The following is a 15,558-nucleotide window of genomic DNA, read 5'->3' on the forward strand; positions in this document are numbered from 1 at the left end:
TTTCAAGTGAGAGATTAAAAATCTTGCCTTAATTGTAGCTGCAGAGCTTACCTCCATGAATGGTGGCCATGTGAAAATTGCTTTTGAGTATTGGTAGTTGCTTGATGTCTCTTGCTTGGACTTGTATGACATGCTTTACCTCTTGAAAAAATGCAATGCATGTATTTATTACCAGAAAGTTATTGGTTTTCCCTGTTTGATTATCTATTTAACATGCCGACTGCTATGAGACTGCTGGAAGACATGCTACAGTCTCATGCATGATTCCATGTGTCTACCGGTGACCGTGTGCTCGAATCTGTTTAATACAGTGTATAGTGCAGTACTGTGCATTAATTTTTATATCTTGATTGAGTTGATACTGGTGTACAAAAAATCAGGTACAATGTCTTGTTCAATATTTGCACATTGTTTTTTTGGAATTTACACACCTCTCAAAAGTATACTGTACTAAACAGAGTTGAGTATGTGGCCACTGATGGGCATACGGTATCAGGTGTGAACCCCTGCTGAGTCTGCAGGTTGTCCCATGGTGATCAACATGTTAATCAGGCTTCTGTGTGTAATGAGGAGTTGAAATTATGCAGTTAAATGGCATTAGTGATGCTATATTGCAATTCAAAGATAATGGTTTCTTATTTGCTACTTTCACCTATTCCACTGTATAGGTATATGCCAAATATATATATTTTTTGGTTCTGCTTACTGTTGGAAGTACTTTGATTGTTATTTATAGAATTGGTTTTCTTAGAAACATAGAATTTTATGTATCTGGGATGAAGGAATGGGAATCTTTTGTATAGTGGACATTAACTGAATCATGAGAAAATAGTTACTTCATGCACTGCAAACACTAGCATTGCCTGCAGGGGTCAAAGTGATCATAGTAATTAATGTACAGGTAAATCACTGCAGGTCACACACTGTTTGACTGATTTTACTAGTTTCACTTATCAGATGTGAACATCCTCAAATATTTGTTACCCTAGTGCCAATGCATTACATTTTTTAAAGCACCACTTGGCAACATCACCAAGATGTTGCTAAACTGTGTTTTATGTCTCTGATATGTTGGCACCAGGGCAATGGATATCTAAGGATGCCCACATCTGATGTGAAACTAGTCAGATAAATTAAAAAAAAAAAAAATTGCAACCTTTGGTAGTTTATCGGTGCATTAAACACTTAGTAATCATCCAGAACAATACTACAGATACATTTAATGTTCTATAGCTTTACAAACAGTTTCCAAGTATCATTCTTTCATGCTATACAAAACTGTAAGTTATAGTGTGTTTGTGGGGCTGATTATCTTAGAAATCATGTAACATCCCCAGTTTATGTGCAGCCTTGTTCAGATGCATGTAAGTTTGCAAGTTCTAACATGTATAGGAAACTTTGTGTTTCAAATTTGATGAGAGGAACACTCATGTACTGTACATATGAGTGATACAACATATATGTTGCATGATGAAATTTCTATACTTTGATATATAAAAGTATGTTATTGGCAGGCATATACTGAAGCTTTCTTTGGCAAGTTTACCCCATTTATCTCAATATGTATTACAATGAGACTGTGGTGAAATATTTCTCCTGCTCATGAATAAGACAACAGTATTTTGAAGCTGTAAAAGTTACAGGATGCATCTTCATAACTGGACTTGTTGCTTCTCATTACTCATTTACCATCAAATCATCACATAAACAAGCTGTTGTATTCTCACTTTTGGAGTACTAATGTTATCAGGATTATTACTACAATGGAAAATGCATTCATACATAATTGAGTTACTTGATCAATTTTGGGGATCAGGCAGTATAAAAATGCCAGTAAAAATTTACTGTTTTTGTTCTTTTACACACTGTGACAGATTTTTAGTTGTTAATCGCATTCCGCAGGAAGAGATTCAGAAGCTGGCTGCTCAGATTGAATTTATGAAGATCGTTCATATGGAGATGAACAACAGGCACTTAAAGCCTAAACCTGGTGGCTACTTCAATGCTGCCAGTACAGCAGTGACTTTGCAGAGTCCATTGGGAAAAACATCTGGATTTGTTGTGGGCAAGAGCTCTGGAGCTGAGGAAAGCTGCATTGTCTCAGCTACTGATGGTGCTAGTGAACGTGTCTGACTAGTAGTCAATAGTGAAGAAGTGTGGTTGTGACAGGAAACCATTTATGGACATATTCTCTTGCTACCCATTTTATCTTTGCTGTGGAAATCCCTTGTTTGCAAATGTGGCTGTGGAATGTTTTCTGACCTTCATTCTGCTGCATCCCCTGCTGTGAAGTATAGCATGCTGACAGTTTTTTAATTTTGCAAAAAAGTATGACTTCTACTTTTTCTCTCCCAGTGTGCAAAACTATACCTCAAGCTTTCTGTTTATTTATTTTGTTCATTTACGTATGCTGATGCAAAGTGAAAGCTGTAATGTCAAGTGATTGTACCTTAGAACTACAAAACTTCTACACCTTTTACTATCACTTCTTACTGCAATAAATAGTGCTAGGACCGGATGTACATCTATCACATCAGAAAACATGAAATTGACATTCCCTTTTTTTTTATTCTGTCTGTGATCTATAACATGTTTTTCCTGATGGTGATTTTACACCACTGAGATGAAACATTACATAATCTTATTTGCAATAAACATCAAACACCTTTTTGTTCAAAAGACACCACAGTACTTGTTTTTGATGAATCCTTGAGTGTTACATTTTTCTTTGGGTGCACCACATTACATTTTAATTTGTTTAGTGTTAATTTTGTAGCTTTAGGAAACCATAGCATTTTGATAATAACAGAATGGCAGCATGTCGATCAGAATTGGAAAGTGCATAATTTCCTTAATAATTTTGATTTCAACTGAACATGGAGAGTTTTGTAATGTCATTATAATAGTGTAATTATTTATTTTATTGATTATTTGATATACCTTTCCACATAAACTTTTATTATTAACACTGCAAAATCTAGTTATGGAGATGGATACTGGTGAAAACTGTGCTCCACTACAGGACTTAATAAATATTACAGGGATGAATTCCATTCCACAGACTTCGAAAAGGTCAGAAATACCATTTAAAGTTTCATTTTTGTGTCAAAAATCTGAGTCCATGTGCATCAGTTCAGAAAATGGTTTCCAGTAAAATGTTAAGTGATTCTAACAACCACAATTCTTTACTATTGGCATATGTATTTGAAGAATGTGTGTCAGTGTAAAATAACTTTAAATAAATTTTATGTAATCTTCCTTAGAAATTAATATTCTACATAAAGAAAACATTGATTATTTAATGATTTAATGTTCTATAAAAAAGACTGTGCTTTGAGTGAACACTTAAAAATAATACTTGTGCTGGTAGTAACCCTGAAAAAAATTATTTTATGTACCAATTTCATTATTAAAAGGATAAAACTATAGGGTTTGATGGCTGTTTTACTTGCAGATTGGGACCAACAGCAAATGTGAATATTTGATGCCTTATGTTTATATTTTTAAGTTCATTGTAAACCACTGCATGGGCATGATTTATACACCACACAAGTGTTTTACCCCCTTTACATGTAATTTGTTTGGGGAACTCGCATGTCTGACTTTTGTATTCTTAAATCATAAAAATATGAAACATTTAAATAAAAACACAGTTTTGTTTACAACAGCAAGACTCTTGCAGGTGACTAATGCATCACATTTTGTGGTACTAACAGTGTTTCTTTATGATGTCTCAAAGAAACACTGAACAGTCCATTTCAATACTTTAACTTCTATAGTTAAGCCTGTGAATCGCAAAGCAAACGTTGTATGCTTTAGTTACCTAAAAAGAACTAGTGACTGTATCATGACTAACTCATTAACCAGTACTAAGTGAAGAAATATGATCATCCCAATATATCTCTTTCACTTATGTTATCTAATGGTTTAGGGCAGAATCAGCTATTCATATTAGTAAATTTAGTTTCATTATTTTTGTTTTTGACACAAATGTCAACACTCATGTTAAAACCTGCATTAAGGATTGCTATCATATTAGGCAATGCATAAACAAGTATTACTAGAATTCCTGGAATTGGTTAAATTGTGGTGACAGATTGACTGATTTTTATTTTCTCCCATTTGACAAAGGTGTGTGCTTGTAATAAAGGACAAGTCAGATAATAATATGTTTCAAGTAATCAGCTTATGTTTGCCTTTGAGACTGATTAACTTTATTTCATTGGGATCTTTAATGTGGCTACAAATATAGTTTATTGATGGTTTTGCAACTGACTATCAGGTTCCGTCACATTTATTATTAAGGTAGATGTCAAAAATTTGTTGATTTTGAATATTAAAAGTTTATTTAATGGTGATGTGACATGAGTTCCCAATTATAAAATTAATTTTTGACTTTGTAATATGTTTTAATTTACTAGTGTACACAAGAAAATTATAAATATTTCTATGCGTTTCCAAATAAGTACGAAGACATGCTTTATTTATAGCTTTATCAATTAATAACATGAAATTCTTCTCAGGAATATTCAACTTTTAATTTTAGGTAGTATGAAAGATACAGTAAGGCAGCTGACATATCGACAGTTTAACAAAAGGAAAATTCACTCAAAAATCTATAGAATTATGACTGAATTGCTGATTGTCTGTACCTTCAGGAAGTGAAATTTTAGTACTGCTGATACACACATATGAAAGTTCATACACAGTCCCAAAATTTTGAACAAATAGTTCTTTCCATGCAAAGGAAAGAGGGATAGGTGGGGGAAGGTTGGAAAGGAAGGCCAGGTCTCTCAGACTGCAGGGTGAAAGGGACCCATCTTTGTCTCTATTGATAGTGATGTCTCAGTGACATTGCCTTCATTTTTAACTATTGACTTCAGTTTAACCTATCGCCACCCCTATCTCCTTCTTCTGCAAGGAAGGAACTATTAGTACTAAACACTAGGACAGTGTACACTTTTCTCACTACCTGTGCCACTACTGAAATTTCAGCTCCTGAAGTTATGTAATGGCCAGCAGTCCTGTCTCATAATTTTATGACATATCAACATTTAAATGCATAAGTTGATGCACTTGTGTGTTCCATATGTAAAACCAGTGGAGTTATGTTGACTTTAGGAAAATGGTAATACCTGCTTTAGTAATTGTAAGTATCAGTAAAACAGAAGAAAACCTGTAGTCATGTCAAGAGCTTTGGACAACCAGATGTTTCTTTCCTCTGGGTAAAGAGACCTTTACATTTCTTAAAACCTCTAAGACTGGTATACATGACACGGGAGTGCAGAGAACATTAATAGTGACAAAATAGTAAACAAATATTTCTTTTAAATAACAATACAAAAATAGCCATCATTATATTTATATGACAGTGGAAAACCCCATGTGGAAGTATCGAGCAGCGAACAGGCACACGAAAAGGTATAGATTATTGTACCTAAACTGTAATTCCACAGTGACAATGAAATCTGTGATCCAACTTTGAATGAATGTATAACAGGTTACAGTGAAACACTTTAGAGCTACGGTGATGAATTCCTACAGAAAAATTGTTAGAATGTGTTGTACAAAACAGCTTAAAATCTACACCAGAAAATGTAAAAACTGTGCAGTTTTGAGACTTCAAGTGTTGTATAACTGTGGGATCTTTAAGCACAACATGCAGCTAAATAAAATGTATTTCAGTCAGTGTATTTTTAATGAGTGATTGTCTTTTCTGCTACACAATCTATGGGAGTGCTTGTTGTCATTTTATAAAACCTAAAAATTTACTTTTGCCTCCTATCTAAGACTCTAATCAATGGTGATCTGGTGTTAATGTTTTGTATTTTTCACTGTATTTGTATTAAAGATGATATTTCAAGTTGCATGCCAGTTAACCTGAAAACTGTAGCTTCAGGGAATATTAAGATTTGAAAATTTATTAAAAATTGTAAATGAAGAAACTCTGATACTGAAGACTCCCAAAGGTTCCTTCACCACTCTGGGGAATAAGTGTAGAGTGCAATAAGGAACCTAACCTAACTTAACCTTATACTTTTCTTAAACCATGGAAAACCTGAAATGTAATAATAACAGTTGTGTACTTATGAATGTGCGTGTATCTGCAAAAAACTCAGTCTGATAGCTTAGTCTACTCTCAGTTGTCCTGTCTGCTGCTCAATGCCAGCTCTACATGAGGAAAAGTTACACTTTTCTTACATTTTTGAACTTGTATCAGCCCAGTTTGAAAAATAAGTTGTTATTGCATTAATGAAATGACACAAATTTCTGAGAAGAAGTTCATTTTTGTAACAATTAATTACTAAGTCAAGTTTTTTTGTGAAGAAAGCTTAAACAAAGGATATACAAATCTATCACTTGTTTTACCCATTCCTGAACCCATTCTTCCCTCATACTTTACTGAGACAGATGGCTAATGAAATAAAATGGTTGGTCCTATATAAATCATGAAATTTACATAACTGTGTGACTGCTGTTACTGTATGTGTTGACAAGAATGTTTATTTATTCCACTCCTTTCATAAATAAATGTATGAAAATACCTGTATGTATCTTACATTATTTCTTGAACAAGTTAGCTCTCACTGATACATATAGTTTCCTAAGTATTATCTGTACGATTCTTGTGGTGTGGCACTTCAAATTTGGTAGCGTAAACTTTTTATTAATAAATGTCCATACAGGAAAGCTTACCTATTTTTATGCAGTAACACCTAACCATGTATGTAGAAAACAGAGGTGTGCCACTATGTAATTGTAAAGATAGATTGGCATAAGGGAATTGTGTCTTCATAATGAGTTTGCTCATATGTCATTTGATTTACCTCATGTGAAAATAGCATTTATGTGTACACTGATGTCTGATGAGTAAATTTCATATTTTAATTTATGACCTGTAAGATACTTTAATGTGTGGTGCTTATCAGTGTGAACTGAATTCTATCCAATAGACATTAGCAAATATTTCGTAGTTACATGTGTTTATACTTCTAAGTGTATTTTGTAGTTCTAATCAGACAGCTGCTGCTGGAAAATTATTTATTTGACTAACATAGGTAACCAACATACTGATTCATATTCTTGCAATTCATCTAATTGTTATAATACACACGAAGAACGCATTTCAAGTAACAAACAACTGATAGCTCAAATTTCAAGCAGCTTCTCTGGTAGTTCCTCCTCCCATACAGTACATCATACTTAGTAACAAAGGACATTACCATATTATTGCAATACATGTTGCATGGTAAGACACATTTTGGTTAATTTTATGTACAGTGTTTCATTGTTTTCATTGCATGGTCCATATATTTTAATTTATCATATTCAGTTTGCTCAGAGCACATTTCCTGAACTTAGTTTTGTTGTAGTACAAAATACCATTTCATATAGATATTATAAAGCTGAACTGCTATAAATAAGCATAGATACTTGAAGATGGCAGATCTGATGGGAAGAACATTACAGTGATCACAAGCATCTGTATTTTCAGCTAAGTTAATCTCTGGATTTCGTGAGAACTTTTGTGCTGTGTTGCATGTTGTGCCTCAGCAAATGGCCATTTCCTTCTGCTGATGTTGTGATAATGTACTTACTATGAAAAACAATTAGTGAAACAAAAATGTTTTGTTTAATCTTCCATCATTTCTTATGTTGTCAAACTAGTTAATGATTTGATGAAAAGTATCATATATGTGGATAGCATAATTTTTACACGAAAGTGTAATTCATAAATCTCACTCCAACATTACTGAAGTACATCTAACTATAAATGAACAGTTTACCAATATGGAAGTTACATGAACATTGCTGCAAGATGTAGTAGTGCATTCTAGTGTGTCAGCGATAAAAGTGGTTATGTACAAGTGTTTAGTGCAATTTATTAAGCTTCACCAGACAGCATTTGAATCACACAATTAGCTGACTGTGTGTCTAAGTACACATTTGATGTGTGTTCAAAATATATGACTAACTTCAAAGGCCATGAAAGACCTGGAGTAATTTCAGGAATATATGCCAAATTTGTGTTTTGCTTAATCAAGAGGTGAGGGACCCATGAAATACATTGATTCTGGGAACCTGATTCTCAGTTACACTGAGTGCCAGAAATGCTTATCCCTCCCTGTCTACAAAGAAATAAAGTGTCTCTACCTTGTAATACTGTATGTAGTGAGTGAAGTTTTGTCCTGTTTTCATTCTGTGACTTCTCTCATAAGATGGACTGTAGCACTGTGTATCCGTTTACACAAAATAGAAAATATTCTAGAAAATATAACATGGTCTAGTTACAAATATTTCAGTCCAGGAAACATTTAACTGTTTTTCGTTGTTTTTCACTCTGTACATGAATTACGAGTTGACTGGAGTATTTCAAAGGCACTGATACTGTTTCAAATAAAGTAGTTAAAATGTACTTATCGTATGTGCAAAGCAAATTAGGTCTTTTTGGCATAGACAAGATAACAATATAAAACGCACAGTTCTGTGGCTCTTATTTTCTTTTCCAGTCTGTGATGGTCAATAAAAATTAAATCAGAGATGTAACACACAATCTGCTAGGTCTCAGTACATCAACTTTGGGATTAAACGTTTTTGTTCTAAAATGAGAGAGCAAGTAATATGATACAAATTCATATTTCTATCTCAGAATGAGTGCAAGCACCAGTATGCTTTTATGTTTCTTTGTCTGTTCAGGACTTCTTTAGGACGAAAGAAAAACCCTGCCTGTCAGAAAATTATGCGTATTCTCTTCCAGGACTTCTAAAATAATTTTTAATTTTAGTAGTATTAAATTAATTCAGTTCACACTTTTGTGAAAAGGATATCGTAAAGTGGGCCATAATTATTCAAATATGACCCAGCACACATTACTCCTGCTATTCTAATTTAAGCACATCATCAAGTGCTAGTATTAGAACGATTGATTCCACATCCTTCACTGGTGTACTTCATAGTGGTAGCTATGAGATATTATGTATGTGTATATGGCAGATAGTTACAACTACTACTGAAAGAAACTTTACATAGGACTGAACAGATACATGAACAAGCAGATATTTGATTTCTATAGTTAAAACATGTACATCAGTAATGTATAATATATATACCTTGAAACAAAGTAATTCCAGTAATTAATACTTACGTTCTGCACCACTGTTAGTAATTGGATAAATCTCAGTCATAATTCTTTGCAATGAAGTAAGCAGACAGTTTGCAACACACAGTTTAAAATATTTAAATGATACATTTATGAATAAACAGTTAAACGAATTGGGATTTTCTCTTAAGTGGGACAGTAGAAATGACTAATATTGAAGAAACAATTTTAGTAACAAATAGGGGATTGATAGAATTGTAAATATACATTTGTTGCATGGAATATAATGGCTAGTTGTGTACAGTAAGGCACATGTAGGTGAAAAATAAGTAGGAGGTTTTTGTCCCTAGAAAGTCGAGTACTGGCATTTGCTTTGAAGATGCTTTAAGGAATGTAGAGTGTATCCATATGATAGTGATTAGCACTTAAATGCTTGGGAGAAGCATCTGTCTGAATGAGCCCCAAACATTTATGTTATACAGACTTCTCTCACATTTTGGTGCTAAAATTTAGTCTTTAAGTAATGAGTGGCATAATTCTTGAAATGATTTTACCTCATTTATCTCATGGTGATATATGAAGAGGAGGGCCCAATCCTCCTGTGCACTTCATGTCATTCTGAATTCTATGATCATATGCATTTATATAATATAACCAGAATTTGATAGTCTTAGACTGTGCAGGTGCATGTTAACAGTAATAGACTTGCATCAACTTTGATGTACATCTACACTAAAATTACAGAATTTTCTTGTAATGGCATTTTGATTGGTGTACAATAGTAATATGCTGTTTCTGCACTTGCTTTCTTTGCTGTGCCAACAAGATTTGATAGGTGTACAGCAAATTATTACCTCTGTCTTGTTGTACAGTGAAACAAAACACACTTTTTTATAAAATTATGTATTTTTTAGTGTTTCAACCACTCATAATTTGCTATTAACCAGGGACTTTCAGTAAATTCACATTAAATAGTATTCTTATGTTTAAAATTATGTGATATTTGATATTTTGATTTATCTTACATTGATAAAGTTGTGATTAATAGCACTAAAATAAATCAAAATGCTGCAGTTAGCTAGCAAGATCTTCACAGCCTCTTCATTGTTTTCACTTGATCGCATTTCTGGAAATGTATTTATAAGACAGACACACATGGTGATCTAAGTAAGCAGGTAGTGATAGCTATAGATGTTAAGCTTGTGGCATGATGTGGTTTTACAATTAAATATTCAACTTACGTAATGTGTAATTTAACATTTGTACTTAGTCATCTACTGAAATATCAGAGACATAATCATTAAAAGAATAATGAGTGTATGGTGTTATGTACGTTTAGGTGTACTTGTTAAATGCCTGTTATATAAATCATGACACTATAGGAATAGTATCTGCTTGTTCAGTGAGAAAAAGTTTAAATAGAGGGATCATAATAATAATATATATGAGAAACTATCAGCCTCGATTACAGTAAGGAAACCAACCTTTACCTTGATTTCAGCCCAAATAATTGAGCCTTCTTCAGAAGATATACCTGAATCTTTAATTTGTCTAAGAGGGCATGGTCTAGAAATAAAAACTAAAACAGTTCTGAAGTGGAAAGTTTAAGAAATAAACACCAATTTAAGGAAATCGCAATAACAAAAACTCTATATGTTGTATGTACAGAAGTACACATACTATTTTATGCTGAATATGGCATGTACTTGCTTAATAATATGGAATTGAAAATGCTGTCTTTTTTTAGATGATAATCAAGTTTGTGGTAAATTCCAGGTTCTCCATTACAATAATTCAAAATACAGAAAGGGAAGTTGTATAGCAATGTGATACCTCTTGGCCTACATAGCAATGAAATTCCTGCATAGTGCTATACTGTTCACATATTCCATTTATTACAGCATATCACTTTATATTACGTGCAAATGTAGGGAAATGCTAGAAACTTCGGACTGTCATAATATCTTTGAGTTTTCTGAACCTGAAGAGAAAAATGAATAAAAGAAGAAACATTTTATGGTAGGAGAAACATATAATGAGAAACAGTCATTTGCACTTGAGATCAAGTGAAAAATTTGACAAAAAGGAACACTGCCTCTCCACAAGCTCTGTCATCCCTATAATCTGAGCTATTATTCCATTAGTTCCTTCATTTTCCCTGCTGCTAAATTTATTATTTTCTGTTCATTTAGATTATCAAAATAAATTCTGAAATAATAAAATTTCTTACACTTTGGTGAGCATCACTCCTGTATCATATTTCAGAGCCTCTCTGAGCATTTTTGTGCACAATACAAACTTAGATTTTTAACAATAATTCCTAGTTTTGTATGCTTCTTACTATTTTTTGTAATAAAGACAGGGTTCTCTGCTGATGTATGAAAGGAGCTATTAAAGGGAAGACAACTACAAATTTAAAAGAAACACTGTATAACCATTGTATTATCGCAGCCAAATGACATGTTTACATCAGAAACCCTATCAATGAGGTCTAAACAAAACAAATTTCAGATAATGGAAACACTAGATAAAATGCAAATACTGAAACAAATAAAGACAGTAGTTCACTGTAGAAGGAAGTGTTGAACATTCAGTAGGCATTTAAATGAGGAATTTCAACACTCCAGTTCATCTTATGAACTTCCTTTGTCTCTCAAGAACACATTCTTAAGAGGTGAGCTACCACATTCAAAATTTCTTATTTATGCACTTATCTGACACCCAATGCTTTCATTACAAGATGAGTGACTGTCCTTACTCCTTCCACACATTAGATAGTTTATCAGTGAGGTTTGACTGAGAAAGAAACAGATCTTCACCATTTGATTAAATAATTAGCAGGAATATGTTGACAAATACCACACAAAATTTTAAGACTTTTAGGTGTTTTACTAGATCTTTAAATGTCACTCAAAAGAAAAATATTCCACTAATCTCACCATGATTATAAAAATATGAGGAAATGACAAGAACGTTCAAATATTAAAGCTATGAAATGTAAATTGTATATTGACCTGCCACCTTTTCCTGTACAGTTACTATAGAAAACAGTAGCTAATTATAGTTTTGTATAAATAATTTTGTTCATAATTTCGTACACTTGCTAGTCATCCAGATATTACATGAACTACTTAGTTCTTACCAGTAACCTCTGTAAATGTTTGGGCTATCTTTCAGGGTCCGTCTACTGGTTATAGAAAGAAAAAAACATCAGAAGAGTAGAGAAAGTTACTTTGCAGACTCTGTTTAACTTCTATATGTCATACTCAGAAATTTTCATGTATTGAGACAGAATGTTCAGCAGTATCACAAAACCATAATTCCATTGCAGCAAATAATGGAACAATATCTAAGAAATAAGTATTAATTATTTGTCGAGACTACTGGCTCTAATTCCAAAATCATAATGAGCTACAAAAGAATTGAAAGAAACAAAGACAACTAGATGATAGTTGTTCTAAAAATATCTTGCAGAATTTACTCAATACTCATTCTTTGGACTTATAGACTATCACTCTCTGTCACAACCACGAGGTTGTTGTACTAATGTCCAAGCCTACTGTCATATACCACAAGATGATGTGCACAGGCCTTGGATGATACTACTCGCATGTTTAGTTTGAATTACAGCTTTCACATGGAAATACCATTATTCTGACAGGGGGCAGTGTATACACATATTTCTGCAACTTCAAATTGATTTGGTTAATGAACTTTTAATGTATGGCTTTCGCTGCCAAGCACAGGACATTAAATTACTTATATTTGTTAACGGGTAGTAAGACCAACAGTTCTTCTATCCCTCCAGCATACATGCTAGAGGTGTGAAACAGTATCAAAAATATACAAATAATTTACAGAAAAATCAGTGTAAGCTTTGCATAGTGCTACAGTTCCTTTGTATGTTTATGTCCTCCAGTAGTGAAATGGACAATTGCTGAAAATATAATGATTACATGTAAAATATTATACATATTATCGCACTGAAATAAATGTCTGAAGATACATTAGACATTATTGTATGACTGGTGCATATAGCTGATAGTTAATTTCTGTATAGATGTATTTTCATTAACTGTTAATGTTTGGAAGATAGATTAAAGTTGTAATATAATATGCATGCTGTGGAGATTTAAAATCTGTTCTATTTATTTTGTTATTAATGTATTTTATTATAAAAGACAAATATGCAAGCAACAGCTGAATGAATGTGTACATACATATTTATTTATTCCCAGAAAATTTATTATGTTGTGAGATGTAAAATGTTTAATAAAAATTTAATAAATGAAGTAAATAAAACTGGCATTTTGAGTGTTTCGATTATATTCTTGCTACAGAGCCTCCTCTTCATTCATCTATATCTACATATACTTCTATACTCTGTAAACAACTGTGAAGTGTGTGGCAGAAAGTATGTCCCACTGTATAGCTCCCAAGTGAGACACATACATCTCTCATCAAGAAAAACTAGTGTAGAGTTATTATAATAAACTGCTAACTTGAAGGCTGTATCAGTTTTCTTCACAATAGCTAGTCACACCAATAATAGATCCTGCACGGACTGTGTAACGTGAAGAGGAACCATGAAGTTATTAGAATTCATTTCCTATATGCAGAGGAGTGCCAGTGGCAGGTTTTCCTTCTGCATGCCACTGAATAATTATCATTCAAGCAAGAGTGTTAGCTAGATCAAAGAGCTCATGTTTTTAAATTGTTTCACAAATGACTGGTAATTTTTGTAGTTGTCTTTTATGACAAATCAAGGTTTCATCAAGAACAAGTTGTGTGTTATGTGTTGTGGTCCAGAAACCAGGTAACAATCAAGCTAGGCAAAGACTACTTCATCACTATAACTGAAGCAAGCAAAACTTGAAAGTAATGTTGGTATATTTATTCAGAATTCTCTATTTCTTTGCCTTAAAAATTCTCAAAATCATTTCAGGCAACTATAATTACATTCAGATATCCATTACATATCACTGAAAATTAAAAATAATGGAATTCACTTGGTGTATCAGGATATAAAATAAGATAAATCTTAATCTAAAGGCAGTATGTCAATTGAAAGGTATAAAGGTAAAGCAGTTATCAACTCAAAGGCTAGTTAAATTACAACAGTACCTTACTAGGCATGGAGGTTGTATGACTTTGACTTTCTCTGACCTCTGAACAGACTTACCTGACCGTTTATAGAGGGACCTAAAATTTAATGTGGACTCTTAATTATGATGCTATTAAACATTTTCCATGTTATCAAACACTGCCAGAGGTGGAAGAGTGATATGTAAAAGATAAAAATCATAGCACTGAAGGGAGTCAAACTCAAGGCCTTTGGATTCATAGTATTCAGTTTCCCATAGACCCATCAGAAGTTAGAAATATGGTTTAATGAACTACATTTATGAAGTAAAAAAATTACAATCTGGCCATCAGAAGTGACTGAGGGCAAAGAGAGCAAACAACAGTTAAATATAACAGAGTCTTAATCCTTTACAGGGAGACGTATAGCTATTAAAATATGTTTTCCCTCTCTACGTTTTGAGGATAGGGCTTTAGTTTACCAAAATTGTTAAGTTATTCAGAAATGAACTGATAGCTAATATATGTGTGAAGCAAGAAGTCAAATAGGGCACTGAACAACACCCCAAAAGGTCATAATTAAAAAATCTTCCTTTATTCCTGTAATAGAAAATGAAAGATTTGATTTGTGTTAAGTATACAGAAAAGTGGGGAAGAAATGCAAAAAAATTGCAAATTTGTATGGATGCAATTCCATGAGAGATGTACGAGGAGCAACAGTAAAATAACCACATAGTGTAACAGCCAGATTCAATTTCCTGGTGGGCTATGTTACATGTGTAGTGGTTACTGTGCATGTGTCACTATGTTCAAGAAAAAAGATCTGTAGAAGAAGATTGACATGATAAGTTTTATTCAATAACTTTACCCAACAACAAAGCATTTTACCATAAACTGACTGTGTGCATCTCAGTACTTCATCTCTCGTATGTAGTTATCTTTCATCAAACATACTTTGTGTAGAAGTAAGGGACCCATTAAGGGGGAAATAAAGGTTAAATATTATTCATGACATGGGAAATACCAGGGTGGGCCCAACAGAACAAAACTAGGTGTTCCAAAAACTTCTACAGGAATGTATGCTGTTTTGATGAGCGCACACCCACACACACCCACACCCATATATATATATATATATATATATATATATATATAAACAAAGATGATGTGACCTACCAAACGAAAGCGCTGGCACGTCGATAGACACACAAACAAACACAAACATACACACAAAATTCAAGCTTTCGCAACAAACTGTTGCCTCATCAGGAAAGAGGGAAGGAGAGGGAAAGACGAAAGGATGTGGGTTTTAAGGGAGAGGGTAAGGAGTCATTCCAATCCCGGGAGCGGAAAGACTTACCTTAGGGGGAAAAGTT

General features: G+C 33.2%; 1 protein-coding gene across 1 annotated transcript in view; it reads left to right on the forward strand.

The window, feature by feature from the left end:
* Positions 1-2,349, forward strand: part of LOC126237278 (probable G-protein coupled receptor CG31760) — a 360,570-nt gene extending 358,221 nt beyond the window's left edge. Inside the window, exon 11 of the mRNA XM_049947213.1 lies at positions 1,903-2,349. Coding sequence (XP_049803170.1) covers positions 1,903-2,133 — 231 coding nt within the window. The 3' untranslated portion in view covers positions 2,134-2,349. The remainder of the gene's footprint in view (positions 1-1,902) is intronic.
* Positions 2,350-15,558: the final 13,209 nt, after the last annotated feature.

The sequence above is a fragment of the Schistocerca nitens genome, chromosome 2, assembly GCF_023898315.1.
Source record: "Schistocerca nitens isolate TAMUIC-IGC-003100 chromosome 2, iqSchNite1.1, whole genome shotgun sequence".
Classification (NCBI taxonomy): Eukaryota; Metazoa; Arthropoda; class Insecta; order Orthoptera; family Acrididae; genus Schistocerca; species Schistocerca nitens.